General features: G+C 35.5%; 3 protein-coding genes across 3 annotated transcripts; 1 reads left to right on the top strand and 2 right to left on the bottom strand.

The window, feature by feature from the left end:
* Positions 1–59: 59 nt before the first annotated feature.
* On the bottom strand, positions 60–2,909 carry LOC109599342 (mitotic spindle assembly checkpoint protein MAD1). Its single transcript, XM_049961102.1, has 5 exons — positions 2,037–2,909; positions 1,838–1,974; positions 1,379–1,753; positions 1,004–1,322; positions 60–944 (listed from the first exon to the last, which is right to left on the bottom strand). The coding sequence occupies exons 1-5, from the start codon at positions 2,677–2,679 to the stop codon at positions 250–252; spliced, it is 2,169 nt and encodes a 722-aa protein (XP_049817059.1). The 5' UTR covers positions 2,680–2,909; the 3' UTR covers positions 60–249.
* A 429-nt stretch (positions 2,910–3,338) lies between these two features.
* Positions 3,339–5,655, bottom strand: LOC109599365 (uncharacterized). The gene is made up of 9 exons (XM_020015355.2): positions 5,233–5,655; positions 5,089–5,174; positions 4,954–5,034; positions 4,723–4,901; positions 4,172–4,410; positions 4,048–4,115; positions 3,710–3,998; positions 3,443–3,655; positions 3,339–3,370 (listed from the first exon to the last, which is right to left on the bottom strand). The coding sequence occupies exons 1-9, from the start codon at positions 5,653–5,655 to the stop codon at positions 3,365–3,367; spliced, it is 1,584 nt and encodes a 527-aa protein (XP_019870914.2). The 3' UTR covers positions 3,339–3,364.
* A 5,181-nt stretch (positions 5,656–10,836) lies between these two features.
* On the top strand, positions 10,837–20,419 carry LOC109599333 (nose resistant to fluoxetine protein 6). The gene is made up of 10 exons (XM_020015317.2): positions 10,837–11,063; positions 11,144–11,355; positions 12,525–12,751; positions 12,817–12,896; positions 12,951–13,147; positions 13,211–13,368; positions 13,649–13,817; positions 17,922–18,257; positions 18,787–19,119; positions 19,175–20,419. Exons 1-10 carry the CDS (start codon positions 10,844–10,846, stop codon positions 19,379–19,381), a joined length of 2,139 nt encoding a protein of 712 aa, XP_019870876.2. The 5' UTR covers positions 10,837–10,843; the 3' UTR covers positions 19,382–20,419.
* Positions 20,420–21,034: the final 615 nt, after the last annotated feature.

Here is a 21,034-nt window from a genome sequence, read left to right as displayed (position 1 = left end):
TAATCTAATCTTATTTAGTGATAATCAATTGAGGTCTTTAAATAAATAAGACAGGACAATTAGCTGTCTATAGTAATATTTATTGCCATAAACAACAAAAATACAAATGACTAAAGTAAAGACTACTTACAACATGTCAAAGTATAAGTTAGTAAGTAGTTTTAATATTAACAACAGCCAGGACACATGAAATAGTTTAAATGGTACTAATAATAATAGTAATAACAATCAAAATTCCATCTTGATTATCTAAGGATTTGCAGTCGTGAAGGTTCTCGTCTTATTATTGAACAAATCCATAGTGATGGCGCTCAAAAATACCGGAAACGACTTCTGATGCCTCAAATGTAAGTTAATCATGTCCTCCAAAGTAGCGCTGTACTCGTTCTCGAGTAAATTCATGTCGCCATCCTTGTTCATCTGAAAACACAACATGTCTTCCTCACTTTCCGCATACATACTCCTCAATTTGTACAACGAGGAACCACTCCTGTCAATTTTGTATCCAAGCAACACGTAAATAACGTCGCGGAACTCCTGCATCGATGACTTGAAGTACTCCTTCAGTTTAGCCATCTTGGACTCGTAGGACTGGATTTGATCTTTCAACTTTTGAATTTCCTGAGGGCATATTGATATGGTGTCGGTTTCCATTTTGCTGGCTTCCAATCCTTCTTCCAAGTTCTTGACTTTCTTTTTGAGTTTGGCCACTTCGTTTTGTAAGGATTCTATGATTTGTTCTTGTTGCTGGCGACATTCGGACAGTGGGTTGTTTTTAAGGTGATAGACGAAACCACCTTCGAGTGAGTCCAGTCCCGGCATGATTCCTTCCAGTTGGACTTCCAACGCGTCCTTTCTCTCCCTCAGTCTCTCGTTTTCTATTTTTAATACGCCTATTTCTTCGTTTAGTCTATCAATAGTGACTTGTCCCGTTGGTACGTGGCCTGTAATTAAAATAATTAATTAGTAATTATACAGATGACAATTTGTTAGATAGACAGACCCGGATCACGTTGGGCCAGATCGTGTTCGTATCTTTCTAGAAGCTCCTTGTAGCCTTCATTGATGGTCTCCAATTTTTCCAGACGTTCCTTGAGAGTTTGGACTTGATTAGCGTGGGGTCCGACGTTGGAAGCATGCGACATCGTCAAATCCTTTTCGTACGAGTCCAGTTGCAACCTGTAGCTGTCCCGTTCGCGACTCACCAACAACAACTTCTTCTGCATCCTACTAATGAGCAGTTGTTTCTGATCACCAGTGGATCTTAAGTCAGTAACCAGTTTTTGGAGCTTTTCCTGGTCGACTTTGAGCATTTTTATTTGCTATTTGAAAATCAAATAAGTTAATTAATTATGAAACAACAGGAACATATACTTACATAAGTGGCGTTCTTCAAGTCAGATTCGATTTCGACTTTCTCGGACATCAGTTGCAGTTCACGTTGTTGGATTTTCTCTATGGCCGTCCTCAATCGATGGGGAAGTGTGGCGTCTCCCTCTGAAGTCTCGCAAAATCCTCGCCCAATGGCACGCCATTCGTTAAGGGCCATTTCGTTCTGTAACTGCATGGACTCTAACTCGGCCAATCTCTTGGCGCCCTCCTTGTATTTGGAAATTCGTGTTTTTAAATCGTTCACTTCCTCCTCAAGGATCAGCTTGTTTTTCACTTCTTCCTTAATTCGAGTGTTCTCCTCCCTCAGCTTTATCACTTCCTTCTCTAATTCGTTGTAGTGCGCTAGTTTGTGAGCCTGAGCCTGTAAATTATTATTTATTATAAGGGTAAAATTCTTATAAGAATATTTCTTTATTAAATACTATCATATTAATGTAAATATTACCTTAGCCCGTTCTTGATATTCTAAATAGCTTGCATTTGCACTTTGTAGTTCTCTAATCTGAGTTTTGGCCTTTTGTAAAGCAACCTCCCTTAAATCGAACTCTTTAATGGAATTTAGTTGTTCTGCCAGACGTTTTTCTGTAACAAGTTCAGACAGTCAAACATAAAAACAATTAGATATTATTTAAACGAAACATTACCCAAAACTTCAACTAATTTTTCTTTCTCCTCACATTTCTCTTCAGCAACTTTCTTTTCATTCATCACTTCACTCAGCATGCGTTTTAACTTACGCACCTCGATATTTTCGACGAGATCTTGATGCTTAGTATTTTCCTCTATGTCATTAATTTTTTTTTCTAGGAGCAACACCTTTTCCTCAGACTTGGTTTCAATCTCCTCACATTTGACAGTGACATTCGACAGCTCCTTCTTCAAATCAATTTCTCTCTGTCTGATCTCCTGCAACTGCATCTCCAACTTTTCTATCGTATTCCTGTCATACTCCAGTTGCGTCCTCAGTTGTTTGGACTCCTCATCGAAGACCAGCTGCATTTGTCTCCGTACGCTGTGTAAATTAGTGATCCTGGCCTCGAGTGTTTTGATAGTGTTCCTGGCTTCAATGAGATCAGCCCTGATCCTACGGACTTCCCTCGGCGATCCGACGTAGGTCACATCGAAGTCCGCAGTGGCTTTGACCCTCTTGAGGGGCAAGCTTTCCTCTGGGGTGGCGGGTTCGGACACGTCGGCGGGCGCCGGCCTTTTCAACGGCGTCGTGAACAAAGTATTATGCTCGGACTTGAAGTTTTTTACCATATTTGCGATTGTGTCGTTCCCGCTCATTGTGCTTCCGTCAGTATCAAGCTCGAAAATGTGAGGTTATCAAACTGATGTTTATCCCGTTAATTAATCGAGATTTATAAATTATTCTTCATCGTTGCTTACTGTTGTCCGGTTGCTTAAGCACGTTAAATATATAAACATAAATTTTATACTCACTCCATTTAAGAGTTAACCTCTAATGAAAAACGATGGAATTGAAATTTTTTGTAGAGATGATAGTAGCCGGACGAAAACAAATATTTAGAGGTCAGTGCTGCCAACTGTTTTTTTTTTGTTATTTCCCTCAAATAAACAAAACAGGTGCGTATCAGATTATTTATTATTTATGCAATAATAAACTAATGTTTATGTTAAAACCATAGAATAAGATTGTATTGTATTAACATTTTCAATGTTTGTTGTCGAAAATTATATGCGTGTATTGTGTAATGTAAGTTATATAACCAACGTAAACATAATAGAGGATCTAACACTTTTAATATACAGTAGGAAAAGCGTTTGACACGTTTGAATTTAGAGAGAGACATCATGCATAACAGAGACATGATGTCTCTTTCAGGATTCAGATGGATCAAACTCTTTTCGTACTGTATGTAACTAGTTATAGTTATTTATTAAAAATTATATTTTTTATTATTATTATACATGTATACAATTAATTGTATTTAATAATACTCCTATTTTATTATATCTGAAATAAATATAATAACATATACAATATATTTGAGATATAAAAAATGATAAATATTTGAAAAATACTCACACGGTTTTGTTTTTGTGCTTTGGCAATTTGGAGCTCCCTCTCTAACACAGAAATATGCGCCTGAAGTATCGTACGACTTGTATTACTTTTGAGGAGATCGTGGTGAAGTTCCTCGTTCACTTTTTTCATTGGTTTTATAATTTGGTCGCGTTTTTTCAACTCCTTTTTCAAATGTTGAATCATTTTCTTCTTTTCTTTCAGACTGTCCTTTAACTATAGAACAACAGACAAGTAATTAAAATGTTATTTAATATTTATAAAATAAACCTTCTCCAGATAGACTTTATGTTCGCCCACGTATTTTAAGAGACAAGAGTTTTCTATCAACAACGTATTCTGTAACGTTTTTATCTGTTCAACCATGTCAACTCGATAATTATAAAAGGGTTCAAGTTTTTCGACCCTTTTTAATTGTTGTTTCATAATATCTGAGAGTCGAATTATATTTTGTTGTCTATTTGTGAATGAATCCATTCCATCCATTTTGTAGGATTCAACCTTGTCATTAGATGTTAGTTTGTTTACGTTTACTCTTAAGGAACTAACTTCGAAGGATCTATAAATGGAATTATTATCCATCCAGTATTTTTTAGTTAAAAACTTACGGATTTCCAAGTTTCCTGTTCATCTCCTCCATGTCTCCACTCCACTTATTGATTTCACCTTCTTCTGGCTAAAAAGGGAGAAATTAATTCAATCTTACGATAGTAATGAGAGTAATGATAGTACCACACAAGGAAGTGGTGTGATTGAATTGTTTTCAATCAAGTTTATGAAGTTCGTCCTTAAATTACAGTTCACCCTTGCCTCTTTTTCAATCATTTTGTCTATCTTACAAGAGGATTTATTCGTTTGTTTTAAATTATTTAATTTTTCGCGTGTCCACTGCTTAATTTCAGCCTTTAAATATTTTATACGTGACCTCGTATTCCTGACGTCCGTATAATTGTTTAAACTGGGAGTTAGAACTGAAATTATTATAACAGAAGATTAGAGAGATAATAATATTTTCATTCATTCATTCATTTATCCATTTGTCCATTCGTCCATTCGTCCATTCTTCCACTCAAACATTCATCCATTCATCCATTCATCCATTTATACATATCTCCACTCATTAATTCATCCATTCATTCATTCATCCATTCATTCATCCATTCATTCATCCATTCATTCATCCATTCATTCATCCATTCATTCATCCATTCATTCATCCATTCATTCATTCATTCATTCATTCATCCGTTCATCCACTCATTTATTCATTCATTCAAATTTACCAGCTAGTCCTTTGAGACTCATTAATTTTTCGTTGTTACGAATCCATTCTTTTAAAATGTTATATTTAGACTGTGCCAATTCTTTTCCACATACTTCTCGTTGGAGTGTTTGCAATGTTTTAACCAATTGTCTTCTATAATTGTGAACAATTTCAATAAGTTCTTTTTTGTTTCGGCATCTTTATAAAATTAAAATGTTACTATCGTTAATTAATGTTATTTTATTCGTACTTGTTATTCCATGTTCCTATTGACTCCAATATTTCATCTTCTTCTTCCAGCTCTGTACAACTGTGGCAGCTCTGAAAGCACCTGGAAATGATGAATGTTACAAGGAAGCAACTATGATGGTAAGGTATGTTTTACTCCATTCTCTTGACAAATTCAGTGATGGTGCTGTTGCTCAGCTCCAAAGAGATTTCTTTTTCCAATTGTGCACTCTTCTCCAGTTTCTGTGAAATAACGGAGGAGGAATATTGGTTTATTAGATAATTCTAGTTATATAGGTACATCAATTCGCTGGTCAAGTTCCTGAAAAAGCCTGTACATATCATCAACAGTTTCGTTAGGCTTGTCTATGTTTTCGTGACACTCTTGAATCAAAGTTATTCTGTTCACATCATCACTTTCTTCCTGCACCACCTTCTCCCTGTACAAAGCTAGGACGCGTCCCAATAAACTTTTGACGTGTCTGTCATCCTTTAGAAACATATATTCGACATTTTGAATATCTTTTAATTTTTGAGTGCGGATGGTTTGTATTAAATCGGGCAGCCTGTGACGGTGATAGAGGGCCGATTCCGTAATCGGTATCGTACACACCAATGTGGCGGGTCGTTGGAATAACTCCCTGTTGAACTGGAACCATTTTCTCGGAAACAATTTGTCTCCGTCACTTTGTTCTGCCGCCACCGCATCTTTTGCAAACACCATGCTTTCAAATTCAAAATGTTACTGTACTGTAGCTTATTATTTGTTAGTTATTAAGACAAAAAATAAAGTATACAAAAATTAATACTGCTGACGTTTATGAAATGTTTAATTGAATAAATATCGTGGTTACGGTAAACAGTGAAATTTTTGGCTCAAAATGATAAAATACAATGGGTCCCAGTAAGGTATCGGACTCATAATTTCAGGAAATGTTGGTATTCATAAGATACTTCGTAAGTAACTGTAAGTTTCAGATCTTTATCTGTTGTCGTTTCTGAAAAAATAAAAAAATACTGAAAATCAGTAAAAATTGTTATTTCAGCACCTTGTGAATCGATTGATCTAAATACCGGATATGTTTTGGGGCGTGATGGTTGTTCCTACGAAATAACGTAAGAGCTATATGTTCATAAGAATCTTAAAAAAACGAGGTTATTTTCTTAATTTTGATTTTCAACCCTGTTACGATAACAATAAAAATATGAAACTATTTTTGTTGAATTCCTCATTCAATTTTCTTTACTATATACAAATCCATTTGTATATAGTAATTTATAACAGTTAAAAATGTTTCATTAAAGCTATTAAAAAGAATTTATGAGAGAATTATATAAAAAATTAAATTTTCTATATAATCTTAAAATAAATAAGGCAAAATCACAATTAAATTCATGAAATTTTTGTCTTTTAAGTGGATTTATTGTTAAATTACATTTATGTATATTAATTTATATTAACTAAAAATGTTTTGTTAAAAATTCTAAAAAGAATTAAAAGAGAAATATATAAAAAAGTAAAATTTCCTTATAATTTTAAAATACATACGGCAAAATCACAGATAAATTCATGAAATTTTTGTCTTTTAAGAGGATTTATTCTTAAATTACATTTGTATATATTAAATATATATATTATTATTATTAAATTACATTTGTATATATTAATTTATATTATCTAAAAATTCTAAAAAGCATCATAAGAGAAATATATAAAATACAAGCTGTTTAATTACACTTTATAACCAAAAAATTTTTAATTATAAAAATTTTATGTGAAAATTATTGTGAACTAAATTTCTTGTGAAAGTAAAATTGGAAGAAATTTCGGTCCTCTCGAACAATTTAGTTTCGAAGAAAATGTCCCGTATGAGTTGTAAATACTAATGAGCCATACTTTCGAAATTTCTTGAGTGCATTAATTGCTATAATTACGAGTGGTAGCCTTAAAGAAATATATATATATATATATATATATATATATATATATATATATATATATATATATGTTAGCTTACGTCATCACCTTCACCGATGGACCGATGCGACGTGCTCACATCTATTTAGACTAGTTTTGTTTCATAAGCAAATCTGAAGTATTTGTTTACATTTAATAATCGGGGCAGTTCTTAAGAAAGAACCGAGCAGTCAAGCTTTAGATGTCGAGGGTTAAAGTACGTTTGTTGTAATAAAGCGTATTATTGTGAATTTAGTGTTTTAATCAAATTAAAAAGCCAGATTAACAGTCGCTAATCTATCATCAGAAGTGGGATATCTTCTCGTGAATTATTTCCGGAAGAAAGGACCTAAAAAAATTTTTTTTTTTTGTGTTTCTTTGTGAACGAACAAACAATAGTGAAAAACACAAACGCGCAGTGAGTCCGAACGTTGTGAACATTACCGAAAGTGCATCGGAGAGAGACTAGCAGCAAGAAAGTAACAACAGATTCCAAAAACAAAACATGGAAATTTTATCGACAATGGCCAACGCCCAAACTACTCAAGCAACATTGAAGATAGCTGCGCAGAAGGTTTAAGTGTGGCTGCAGCGCAGTTTCGACTTGTAAGATTTAGAAATTGCATTTGAGGAATATGACTTGAATTTGTCAGGAATGGACGAGTGGGTTACGAAAGAAATAAAAGAACAACCGAATGCTGTTTGATCTCATAAACTCTCCATCAGATTATCAGAGCGCCATCGTTAAAGCCCTTGGACCACTTAAAGACGATATTACGTTTGTTTATGTTGATGATGTGCCCTGCTCGACCCATTCAAGAATGTCTTAAGAAAGGACATTGACGCCCTTAAATATACAAAAATGTAACTTTTTCCAAACATCTGTGGAATATTTAGGTGTGATCGAAAAAGAACTGGCTGGATATTTTAGACATCTTGTGAAAAACTTTGCAATTTTAACAGCACCGATATCTGCACTGTTACGTGAGGGAAAATCGTTTGAATGGACATGTAAATGTGAAAATGTACGATTGACTTCTTATCCGATTTTCAACATTTTTGATCTGGAATTGTCAACCGAACTACATACAGAAGCAAGTTCGTTAGGATTAGATGTCGCTATTAGCTGTCGAATAGAGGAAAGTTGAAACCAAAGTATCACGGACCCTTTGAGGTAACGCATTGTTTACCTAATGAGAGATACGCACTCCGAAGGATTGGCAGCCGAGGTAGAACTACAACAGCAGCGCATGAACAGTTACGAACCTGGCCAGATACAGAAATTCTATAAGGTATGATGGATATAGATTTATTTAATAAGATTGATGTGTGAATGTGTGTAAAGGTCCCTGCTTAGTAGGCTGTTTAAGGTCCCTGGGTATCAGGCTATATGTGAAGGTCCCTGCTTAGTAGGCTATGATTAAGGTCCCTGCTCGGCAGGCTATTTTTAAGGTCCCTGCGTCGCAGGCTATGTTTAAGGTCCCTACTTTGCAGGCTATGTTTAAAGGTCCCTGCTTGGCAGGCTATTTTTAAGGTCCCTGCTCTGCAGGCTTAGATTGTTGTGTTCTGGGTCTGTGAGACAAGCGGGTAATAGACCTGGTAGTGGTTGAACCGCCTCTGAGCTCCTGGCTAGAATATGGTATCTTTTGATAGCACTTGAGAGTCATGGGTGTAACAGACCTGTTGATGGTTGAGCCGCCTCTGAGCTTCTGGTGGTTGTTAACTGTGCCACATAACAGTCTATTTTGTTAAATGAAATAAGGTTTAGACTTAGTTCTTCGAATATATTTTGAGCTTGTACTGCTGTTATAATGTTTACAGATTACCGGTGTCAGGTGAATCTTTGCAAAACTGTGGAAGGTGCGAGGACGCCCCACATGTCAGGAAGGCCGTGTTAGCTTACGTCATCACCTTCACCGATGGACCGATGCGACGTGCTCACATCTATTTAGACTAGTTTTGTTTCATAAGCAAATCTGAAGTATTTGTTTACATTTAATAATCGGGGCAGTTCTTAAGAAAGAACCGAGCAGTCAAGCTTTAGATGTCGAGGGTTAAAGTACGTTTGTTGTAATAAAGCGTATTATTGTGAATTTAGTGTTTTAATCAAATTAAAAAGCCAGATTAACAGTCGCTAATCTATCATATATGTTACGAAAAACGTAAATCTCAAAAATTCATTAAAAACGTGAGAAATTTTCCATACGATCAAAATCCATACTATCATTTTCCATACGATCAATTTCCATACGATTAAAATCCACACGATTATTTTCCATATGATCATTTTCCATACAATCAAAATCCATACGTTCATTTTCCATACAATCATTTTCCATACGATCAAGATCCATACGATCAAAATCCATACGATCATTTTCCATACGATCAAAATCGATACGATCATCTTCCATACGATCAAAATCCATGCGATTATTTTCCATACGATCAAAATCAATATGATCAAATTTCATACGATCAAAATCCATATGATCAATTTCTATACAATTAAAATCTATGTGATAAAATGCATACGATTAAATTCGTACTGATTAAATTACATAGTTTCACTTTAATAACTATGGATTTTTATTTTTTTACTAATACTAATTTCCTGAAAAATCATTAAAAAAGTAAAAATAAATAATTCTAATTCTTCTTGGATTCCTAAAAAATTACTAAAAATGTAAGAAATAACTAAAAGACATAATCATTTTATTAAAAGAACAATTCCTTTTAATTTAAATTAATTTTATGATGCTGATGACTTCGTCCGGGAGGCGCCCGACGTGACAGCCCAGTGGTTGTAGGCGTGTGAGCTGCGCGTGGTACTGGACAGTACTTGGACATTGCAATATTTATTTTTCTAAAATAAAAGTAGCCTAAGTTACTCTTTATTACATCAGCTACCTGCTAATAAAAGACCCTTCAAAATCGGTCCAGAGATTAGCCGGAACAAACAGACAGACAGACTGAGAGACAAAAATTGTAAAATATGTTATTTTGGTGTATGTACCGCATTTATATTCATATGCATGTAGTAAAAAACGGTTATCTCAATATTACAAACAGACACTCCAATTCTATTTATACGTATAGATTAGAGGTTCGAAATTTTTTTAACATTGAAAAAATTAAAAATCGATTTTCTGCTCAAAAATGATTTAACTCTTGAAATGATAAAATACAGAAGTTTTGCGATTACTGTACTAGTGAAAACGATAGAATAAAATAGGAACACTCATATAAAAGCAAAAAATCGATTTTTAATTTTTTTCAATGTGACGTACCGTTTTAAAAAAAAACCTGAAGCTCATAATTTCATCGAAAATTGAATGAGGAATTAAAAAAAAATATTATTATATTAAATAATTTTTTCTCTAGAAGCTATCATCACTTCCCAAAACATATCCGATATTTAGATCAATCGATTCACAAGGTGTTGAGAATAATAATGATTTTCAGTATTTTTTGATTTATTCAGAAACGGCAACAGATAAAGATCTGAAAGTTGCAGCATCAAAGTACCTTATGAGTAGCAACATTTCCTGAAATTATGAACCCGATTCGGTATTCTTATCGTCCCATGGCTTTCGTCTTAAAATGCGACAATAGTTAATGTGGTGACGTCGTTTCTTAGTCCGCCAACACAAACAATTTATATTACAATTTATAATTTAATTAATTATTCGATAGATTTATTTTAATAATTATAAATTAAAATGCACTTTAATTGGCTCATGTGCAATCGCAATCGCAATCGCAATCGCAATCGCAATAGCAATAGCAATCGTCGATACGCAAGTACCTGTACATTCATTGTCTGATTAAACTTGAATAAATTTGATTGTCAAGGATGTGAAGGACAAACCTTCACACTTATAAAAGGTAATTGCTTCCAAGCGATTTTTCCACTTGTTTCATTAACGAATGAGATTTCCGCGAGAATCCTACCATGCTCGCGATACGGCTCTACGTTTCGTTATTTTTCGTTGGGGTCGTCGTGTTCTGCACCCCTCCGGACTGGGACCGGGACCCCAGCCTCTTTCCTCGATTGCCGATCGCCGTCGCGGCAATCGACGCCGACGTCGACGTCGACGTCGCCGACCTGTGCCAAAGACACAGCGATCTGTACGCCAACCATCTGAACAACATGACCCTTTGGGCCGAGGAAAGTACGTACGACGAGTCAACGAGTCGATGAGTGGTGAATAAGTGGTGCATCCAAATCTTTATTTTTTCCTTTGTGTTTTAGTGTGGGATGCGACTGCCAAGTCGACCAGTGGCGTGTTAAGGGGCAGCATCTTTCAAATGGGCCACTTCGAACAGTGCCTGACGGCCAGGGCGCCCTTCGAAACCCAATATTGTTTGGCCACGGTCACGGCCAAACTGCCCAAGCCTGATATCGAACGCGATCCTCTCTCACTCTTTTATCATCCCCAAGAGACCGTTTTCCAGAGGCTCTACGTAAGTTTTTTTACTCGGAACTATGATTCAGTTATTGATTACCTTGTGGTTGAAATAAACTGCATTCTTCAACAATTTATTTAAATTACGACGTGTAATTAAATTGTTAAATTATTGCATACATATGTATTAATATGTTAGTCCAGTCCAGTCACTTCGCAAATTGAGATTGATTGAGACCAACTATAAACTTATATAAACTTATATTTTGACATCTCAAAACTTGTTTCAAAATTCACACATGATAGGATGGCCGCAATTTAAAAAGTCACAGGTCAAAAGTCACAAAAATTGATTTATTGCACATTTCTTGTAAATATCTCGTTTTCTATGGGTTTTACGCTACTTGTATTTCTTATCGATATCGATAGAGAATTAAATTCTCTACAACTTTTGTTTTAACCATTTTTTCATTTTTTCATACGTCGAACCGTAGTCGAGATAAAGGGCAGAGAGCGTGCGGCTAGAGTATCATTTGAGGATATATTGCTAAATATATAACTACCATTTTTTATTAACTATTATATTATATTCAATCATTTTTTGTCCATGTGACTTAGAAATAATAAATAGAGTCTGTGTGACTGGCAGGATTATCAATAAAAGAAAGAAACAACTTGAGGTGTTGAAATGTTCTTGCTATTTTTAGTGAGCTGTTCAAGATAACCATTCCACCCTGCCAACGATGCAATATACCTCCTCTTTCCCTACAGTCACAAAAATTCAATTTCGTTAATGTTTTTTTTTTTTTGCGAATGCTTCATCATCATGTAAATTTTTTACTTGAACTTTACTGTATCCAGGTACGACTGATTTTTCATAAACTTGAAGAGTGTGTATGTGATATGGCAGCCATCATCTCTTTCGCACTTCGTAGAGAACCAGCATTTTTTGAAGTTACTATCTTAATCGTCTCCATAACATGAAGAGTGTATTGTTATCGTCATGAGTGTGGACACATCATACATCGTCAAATGATTCTCTAGTTGCGTGCTCTCTGCCTCTATCTCGACAACGGAAAAAAAATATATATATTGTAAAAATATTTAAAACAAAAGTTTAGTTTGATAAGATACAAGTAATTTCTAGATGTTCACCTAATTTTGACTAAGATGACTGGACTATGTGAATGTGATGTGAATACAATCTCAACTCAAAATCGTTTTTAGAAATACGACGACATTTCCCAGCAATCAAGGAACGTGATCAAAATAGGATGGTGCATACCGGCGTCGTGTACCACGGACCAGCTCCAGACTTATCTAAACAAATACTTCCAACGAAAGGATTTCCGGATGAAGCAACTGAACGTTAGTTACGAAGCCCAATTCTCGGAGGAATGGTGTCAGAGGTCCACCGAAAATGATTACTTTAGCGGCGGCGACATCGCATTCACGTAAATCCCTCCGTCCGTTTGTCTAATTCAACGATTGATGCACGAAAAACTGTCGTCTCTTGCAGGTTCGTCACGATAATCCTGATCGCCATAGTCGTGGCCGTGACCGTGTACGACTTCAACAGCACGGAAGAGCCGCTGAAAAGTAAGGTTGCCGGAAACTGAACGTGCGACAATAAGGGAGCAATATTTCTTGTAGAGTCTCTTTTGTACAGGTTGTCGATGACGTTCTCGGCCAGGCAGAACTTCAACGATCTGAGCAAACACGACGAATCCAATCCGGCCCTCTCCATCCTCTACGGCCTCAGGTCCGTCTCCATTCTGATGATCATCACGGCCCACCGTTTCGGCACCTACGTCTCTTCGGCTTTGCTCAACTTTGATTACATCGAAACGGTGAGGGACGAAGAATGAGGGGCTTCATTGAAATTGAAAATTTATAATTACTTGTTGTTTCAGCAATACCGTTCACTCCTGACCACCATATTGTTTCACGGTGACTTATTTGTGGACACGTTTTTTATTTTGAGTGGAATTTTGGTTGTTTATACGTTGTTAAATCAGTTCGAGAAGAAAATCATGAACCCCGGCTTCATGATACTCGTACGATACGTAAGGTAATTGCATTACTCAATTAATAATAAAAATAAAAATTTCACATAAAATAAATAAATAAATAAATAAATAAAAATATGCTTCGCCAACGCAAATGCCTTTCACCTGTTCGAGGACACACGTAATATGTGCAAAAATAGGTTTTATGATTAATAATAATTGTACAAATGCATGAATTGTTATAATTATTATAAACTGCTTTGTTTACTTTGCTTCTTGTAAAAAGTTACCTCATTATTTTTAATTGGATTCCACTGAATATCGGATTGAATTTTATTTTAGACTGACCCCAGCGTACGCCTTCGTCATATTTTACTACGCGACGCTGTTCAATCACACGGGCAACGGGCCGTTATGGAAAGTGGTGGCCGGCGGTGATTCCCAGGACTGCAGGACGAACTGGTGGACCAATTTACTTTACATAAGCAATTACGTCCACGCCGACCACATGGTAAGTACACGAACGAACCAACGAACGAACGAACGAACGAACGAACGAACGAACGAACGAAATAATTAATTATGTGATTGTGATTATGTGGGAGAGTAAAACGAGTGTTGTATTTAAATTAAATGTGGATTGCGTAAATTTATTCAGTATAAAATGATGCTGAATCATGCCGTCTTTCCACACATATCTATCTGTGTGTGTGGAATCTGATAGTGATTCCGTCGTTGCTATCCTTGATCCGCGTAAAAATCATGTTATATCATTTGCAGGCTACTTTTACTATTAACACAATTAACACGATTAAAACAACCAAGCACTAGGCGGTGCGGGGAATAGTCCAGTCATTATAATCACTTCGGAAACTCGTATAAACTTAAGTTAAGTACATTTCGACATCCTAAAACTTGTCCCAAAATTCATACATGATAGGATGGCCGCAACTTAACAACTCAACCGTAACGTGTGTGAAATTTGAATTTGAAACAAGTTTGGGGACGTCAAAATATAAGTTTATTTATTTTTATACATATGCAAGAAACGAAGAACATGCAAGAATATGCAACAATGCAATGGCGTGATGTAATTTCGGATGGATCGGACGGATTGGACGGATTGGACGGATTGGACGGAGAAGAAGAGAAAGTTTTGGCGGCGTTCGGTGCGGATGGCAGTACGCGTAGCATGTACTGTTCATTTGTGGACTTGCATAACGAAAATTGCCACGAATTTATTCAGGTCGTCCGTCCGCGCCGCACCGCGCCGCACCGCACCGCACCGCACCGCACCGCACCGCACCGCACCGCACCGCACTTGATTTACAATTACACGTTAACTAATTATTTTGGGTAGTTATAAATCGAGTTATGACATCGGTACGTGCCTGCCTCACTTTTGATCGATTGAAAACGATTAAAGCAAGTAAGTGGTGATGATGAGGTTTGTGATGTCGAAACGGAACGTCCGGTATTTCGAATTTATTTGCAAACAAACACTTAAACAAACAATCGACGCAGTCGACGGTCGAGGAGAATCGGACGGAACAATGGAACCGAAGAAATAAATTAATCGTTGCTGAACTGCGTTGCGTTGCGGCATGTTTTATGTAATAATGGCGGTTTTCTGATGTGTTTTTACAAAATCTTTGTCCGATTTAGAATATAAATAAATATAATTACAATAAGAATTGCACCTGCGTTTGCATGAGTGCATGAGTGTATGAGTGTATGAGTGTATGAGTGCATGAGTCGTACAACTAATTGGGCTGTTTCAATTAAACATTCTACGTTTCAAGGATACCGCTTTACTTTTCTATTTACCCATACATTAACTCCTACTTTTCTAATCCTATTTATTTACTTATTTATTTATTCCACATTTTAATCTAACTGTTAACTGCAACTAGTTATTATTTTACCTTCGAAGCAATAACGCAATAAACGTAATAATATTTGTCTTTGATCTCTTACTACTCTTATTTACTTATTTTATATTTATTTAATTTGGTACTATTTATTTATTGATTGCGTGTTCAAAAATTGTAATCAATAAATTAATAAATTTAACAATTACATAGTTAAACAATAAAAAAATTTAGACTTTTATTTTACTGATACATGACTTTAATCACATTCTAATATTTGTTATTGCTGTACTTTAAAACGTACAACTGTACGTCTCTTATAATAAAATATTTAACTAGTAAAATAATTGGATTTTTCCAACAAACAGAATTTCATAATATATTTTTATAAAAACTTCTTAAAAATGGTGGTGGATGCGAATTTTAATTGATTCTATAACAGTTGTAAAATTCATTAATTTTTTTTTTATTCGATTGTTTGTGGCTTTACTTATTCAAGAAAATAATCAATTCTATTAAAAATAACCAACTTATATAACACCCTGTATAAAATAAGGATAGATAAATTTAAGAATATGGTATGTTGATACGTTTGTATTAATGATAGGGAACCTGAGAAAGTAATAGAAATAAAAAGCTTAGGTGTACCATATTTATAGGTGACATTTTAAATTTTAAACGATATTATAATTATGTTTTAAAAACAATTACAAGAAAGATTTATTTATTTAAGAGAAAGACTTAAAACTTAGTCTTCATTTTGATTATTCTGTTTCAGTTTTGTTTAATAGTAACTTGAATGAATTACAATGAATAATATAGAAGATTAATAAAAATATAGTCCAAAAAAAGATATGTTGGAAGTGTTAAGTTTGGATGAATATTAATCAAGAGATGATTGTTAAAGTATTCGAATTGGATTTATTTATAACATGAAAGACCAGATTACACCGTAATATTTACATAGAAAAGTAAATTATGTTATTGGCATGTTACAAATGAAAAAAATCAATATTTAAATAATTCTGTAAAGGTGTAATGAATAACCAAATAATAGAAAGCACTGTGATAATTTACAAAAGTTTTAGGGTGAAATTAGAGTGTATATTTTTGTATAATTTTAGTTATTATTTATTAACAATTTGTTTGTTTAAACTTTGTATGTATATACATTGTCATAAGGAATACTTCAATTTATCATTTATGTATTAAAATTACCAGATGTAATTTAAATTATTAATTAATAAAAATAATAAAGAGCTTAATTTTTTTACTGATGAATATTTGTTTTGGACTGGCAATTATATTTAAAATTTTATTACTACAAATAATTTGTAATTAGTATTTTAATTAATTCTACATTAATATATTGTAAAATTTCCAATTATTATGAATAAGAAACTTCCAAATACCTATTTTAAATGGAAAGCAACTGATGATCAATAATATTTGGATCCTTATTTTGACAGGCCTCCTGCAGAATCGTGGATAAATCTTGCTGATTACTATACTCTTTCTGTCTTTTACTGTTGCTTACTGTCTCCCATAAGTTTTCAATAGAGTTTAGATAGGGAAATTGACATGGCAAGTTTTTTTCTTAAAAACCACTGCTTCAAATATTTTGTTTCAGGTCATTATCTTGTTGAAAATAAAATTTTGGTGGCATATTTTTATCTAAATGTGGTGAACTTTGGGCTAAACCTTTCATGAATAGGTCAGGTCATCTTACATATAAAATCCATCATCAGCTAACCAAATTAAACTTGATTCATCAGTCCAGATCGCTCGTTTCCAATCATCAAGCAAGTCCAGTACGTAAGGGACCTGTCAAACTCAACTCTGGCTCGTTTGTAGTACTTCCTGCCAATACTGCCAATAAAAAGATTTTCATGTAAAAATTGTTATTTATGACAAAGTAAAAATGTGAACAATATTTTGTTAAACAATTAGATCTGTCTAGAATTACTTGAAGAAAAATAAAGAAATGAATGAGTGAAACAATTTAAATAATATTAAAGTAGTAAGGATAATAATATGAGGTAAAATTAGTAATTGAATGATTGCGTGATTGAAAATGAAAATTTTCATTAGCCATTTATATACATACATATGTATATTGTTATATGTCAATTTAAAATAGTCCAAGGTGAAAGAATTAAAAATGTGACATGAATATTAATTAATTCATTCAAGCATTTTCAAGCAAGTAGAAGAGATTGTTGTCGTTGGTTTTTGTTGTTCGGTTCACCCATATTTTGTTAGACTGGAAACGAATTTGACCTGCTTTGTGTTATATAACAAGTCAACAATGTTAGAAAGTTACTTTACATATTAAATATTGTACATGTGAATCTATACACACACACCAACGGTTACTTCACTAAATAATGCCTAATTTCAAATTGCGACAGGATTATATAATCAATCAAATCCAAACCAATCATCCCGAACAAATTACAATTACAATTAGCATTACCACTATGATATATTCCTGTTTTTGAGCCACCACGTTCCATGCCACTATTGGGCGGTCCACTGAGTTTTATTTATTATTAATTATGTCATTACATAAGAAAATCTTTTGAACAGGCACTTTCATCAACGCAAAGCATGTGCCATTCACGATTCAATTATTGCCAAATTATGTAAGCAACGATTCAGACGTGTATCGTATCGATTTATGTAATTTTATTCCATCGGTGCCTTATGGACTAATAACTTTTCCTTTCCCATCTATTTTCAAGTGTATGACACACTCCTGGTATTTACCATGCGACTTCCACTACTTCATAATCGGCCTCTTTCTCTGCATCCTCATCAAAAAAGAAAGGAAAGCCGGATTGGGAGCATTGTTGGCCATCACCCTGGTGTCAATGGCCATCCCCTTCGTCTTAACGGTGGTGTATCAAAGGCCAGCCTTGCTTCACTTTTATCCTGAGTTTTTGACCGGCCCTAAGGTACACCCGGACTTCCTGTTGACCTACTGCAAGTCCCACACCAGGGCCACACCATATTTTATTGGGATGTTTGCTGGTTACTTGTACTACAAGCTTCAAGGAAAAGAAATTCATATTTGTAAGGTAAGAATCAGCATTTTGTTGGCCAAATAAACGAGTTAATAATATAATGTCAACTAGTTGTCAAGTTGGCAATTTGTCATTCACAATTTCACTCGACAGACTAGTCGTTTATTTAGACGCTTAAATTTATAATAATTAATAAGAATGAGTGGCAACAACGAAGATAGAAAGGTTCCCCCAGTTATCATGAACAAGTTGTACATTAGAAACATGCCCGCAAGTATCAGCGAAGCTGCCGTTCACGAACTGTTCAAGGAACAAAAAATATCGTACATCAATGTGGAGATGAAACGTGGAGGGTGCGCCTTGGTCGAGTTCCGCAACCAATCCATGGCCGACAAAGCCATGGACAAACTACACGGCCTTTACTTCCACGGGAATCCCCTACGCGTCGAACCCAGATCCTCCAGATACAAGGGCAAGTCTGACGACAAGTGCAAGGGGGCCTAGACGTCATTGTACATTTAAAAATCAAATAAATCGTTGAGAAAGTTATCCATTTTTTTTTTTTAATTTGATTCTCGCTTAGCTTAAATCCGGCCTGCTGACGCTGGTGTCGTTGCTGCTGATGTTCGTGTCGGTGTTCGTGGGCGGCGTCTTCTACAACCCCTACCACCGGTACGACGCGGTCGAGTCCGGCGCCTACGCGGCCCTACACCGCCCCGCCTGGGCCCTGGGCAGTCTGGGGCTGCTCTACACCGCCAGCTACGGGCACGGCTACATCATCAACCGGGTGCTCACCTGGTCGCCGCTGGTGCCTCTCTCCAAACTCGTCTACGGCACCTACTTGGTTCACATGCAGTTCCAGCTGAGGTCGGCCGCCCGCTTCAGGAATCCCCGGTCCATTTCCTACTTTGATGTCGTATGTTTTTCACACGATTTGATGATTATTATTAGTTAATGTGGATGAGTTTTAGATAAGCCACGCCTTGTCGGACATGGTGTTGTCGTTCACGTTCGGCTTGGTGCTGTATTTGCTGGTGGAGGCTCCCTCCAGGAGGATCTTTAGAGAGTTAATGATGCCCAAGCGGCCCACCAAGACCCTGAAAGTGTCCCAACACACCACTAGTGAGGACAACATCATGAACAACAAGACCACCGCCACCAGCGACAGTAGATTGTAATTAATTAATCCATTGGGGTTTAGGTTGGGGTTTGGTTTCTATTCACTCATTCACCTTCACAAGCAATGCAATTTACTTGTAATGTTGTAATACTACTACTAGTTATTATTATTAATTATAAATGCACCACCATATAATATTATAGTTTCAAATAAATAAATATATGTTTAGGTAATATGTTAAGGTTATGATGTGCAATGATTTTTGGGCAACATTTTCAAAACCAAATTCTCCGGAATAAACATTAATTAATGGAACCTAATTAATTTAAAATTGTGTGGGTATTTATGATTTTTTCCAGTCACCGATGTTACTTAATACGAAATCATTGCCAAAGTGTTCCAAACCAATTAAGAAATCGTTCACCATTACCTACATAACTTAAGATTTTGCATTTGGAAATACTTTACTAATATCGCATTGATTTCACAACTTTACCAAAAACAAATCAAACAAATCGGCGATTAATTGTTTGACGTTTGACGTTTGACGTTTGATATTTGATGTTTGACGTTTGATGCTTGATGACTGATGACTGAAAGTCATCTGCCTCCCTGGTCCGTTTCGTCGCCGTCCATCCCCATTTAATTTCGCACAAAAAAAATGAATAAAAAACTAGAGAACCAAGCCAAGCCCCCGTCACCAAAGCCGCCCAAACCCACAGCCACAGCGACGCCCACGCCCCAAGCCCAAACAACGAAGACCATATGCATAAAGAACCTGCCCAGATTCATGAAGAAGGACAACATCGAAGGTCTGCTGCGTGAACAAAATTTGCTCTATTCCAAAGTCAAGTTGAACCACGGACACGCGTACGTGGAGTGCAGGGACCGGATGAACATCGAGCTGGCCCTCAAGAAGCTCGAAGGGGTGTTCTTTCACGGGAAGATCCTGCACGTCAAGCCGGTTGTGGGGAAGGAGGAGACGGAGTCCCCACCGAAGAGTGCCACTGGCTCTAAATAAAATTCAATTCTGGTCCGATAACTCTTTTGTATCTGTATTCGAGTCGATTAATAAATTTAATTGTTGACTTCTGAATCCTATTATTATTAGTATGAGATAATGGATATTGTAAATTTCAGGATTACCAAAAAAGTTCAGTTTATGGTGTAAGTATACCTTTACCATTCTTTCACTGCATGTAGCTATATTTCTGTATTTTACATGTTACTGTATGTGTTATTTTATAAATTTCATTTAAAAATTTGCCTTCAACCAGTTTTCCTAGTGATTCCTATGGATATCAAACAAATGGCCCATAGATTAGTATATTTTTTGATCATGAAACAATGTTTTCACGAGCTTAGATGTGTACTTCGAATCATTGTTGTTGTTTTGTTGATGAATCCATCTTTCTAAGCAAATAACAACACTCTAATGTGGTCTTATACTGGAAGCAGTATACCAACTGGTACTGCCATAGTTCTTTATTGTAGAAATATGGTATTTTGCCTTGCATTTTTGTTCAGTTTGTCGTCTTATGTTACATATCGTCTACCACCATAATCAAATAAATAGGTTTACATAAAGATAATGTATCATTCCGACCCACCGTTAGTACTTCTGGGTCACCAACATATAACTTACCAGATTGCTCCAACCTCATGTTGGAAACACCCCAACCTTTATTAAAGATTCCACTCATTTTGTTGG

Source organism: Aethina tumida, chromosome 1 (genome assembly GCF_024364675.1).
Source record: "Aethina tumida isolate Nest 87 chromosome 1, icAetTumi1.1, whole genome shotgun sequence".
Taxonomy (NCBI): Eukaryota; Metazoa; Arthropoda; class Insecta; order Coleoptera; family Nitidulidae; genus Aethina; species Aethina tumida.
This window is presented reverse-complemented; position numbering and strand designations above follow the sequence as displayed.

Bases quoted from the DNA above. Each gene is read 5' to 3' on its own strand.
- LOC109599365 (XM_020015355.2), bottom strand. From the start codon at position 5,655: ATGGTGTTTGCAAAAGATGCGGTGGCGGCAGAACAAAGTGACGGAGAC. The intron at 4,902-4,953 runs GTACGAATAAAA...AATTTTATAAAG, and splicing joins ATAGGAACATGGAATAACAA to ATGCCGAAACAAAAAAGAAC. The intron at 3,656-3,709 runs GTTTATTTTATA...GTTGTTCTATAG, and splicing joins ATAAAGTCTATCTGGAGAAG to TTAAAGGACAGTCTGAAAGA.
- LOC109599342 (XM_049961102.1), bottom strand. From the start codon at position 2,679: ATGAGCGGGAACGACACAATCGCAAATATGGTAAAAAACTTCAAGTCC. The intron at 1,975-2,036 runs GTAATGTTTCGT...AACTTGTTACAG, and splicing joins AAAATTAGTTGAAGTTTTGG to AAAAACGTCTGGCAGAACAA. The intron at 945-1,003 runs GTCTGTCTATCT...TTTTAATTACAG, and splicing joins TCTGGCCCAACGTGATCCGG to GCCACGTACCAACGGGACAA.
- LOC109599333 (XM_020015317.2), top strand. From the start codon at position 10,844: ATGCTCGCGATACGGCTCTACGTTTCGTTATTTTTCGTTGGGGTCGTC. The intron at 13,818-17,921 runs GTAAGTACACGA...TCTATTTTCAAG, and splicing joins ACGTCCACGCCGACCACATG to TGTATGACACACTCCTGGTA. The intron at 18,258-18,786 runs GTAAGAATCAGC...ATTCTCGCTTAG, and splicing joins AAGAAATTCATATTTGTAAG to CTTAAATCCGGCCTGCTGAC.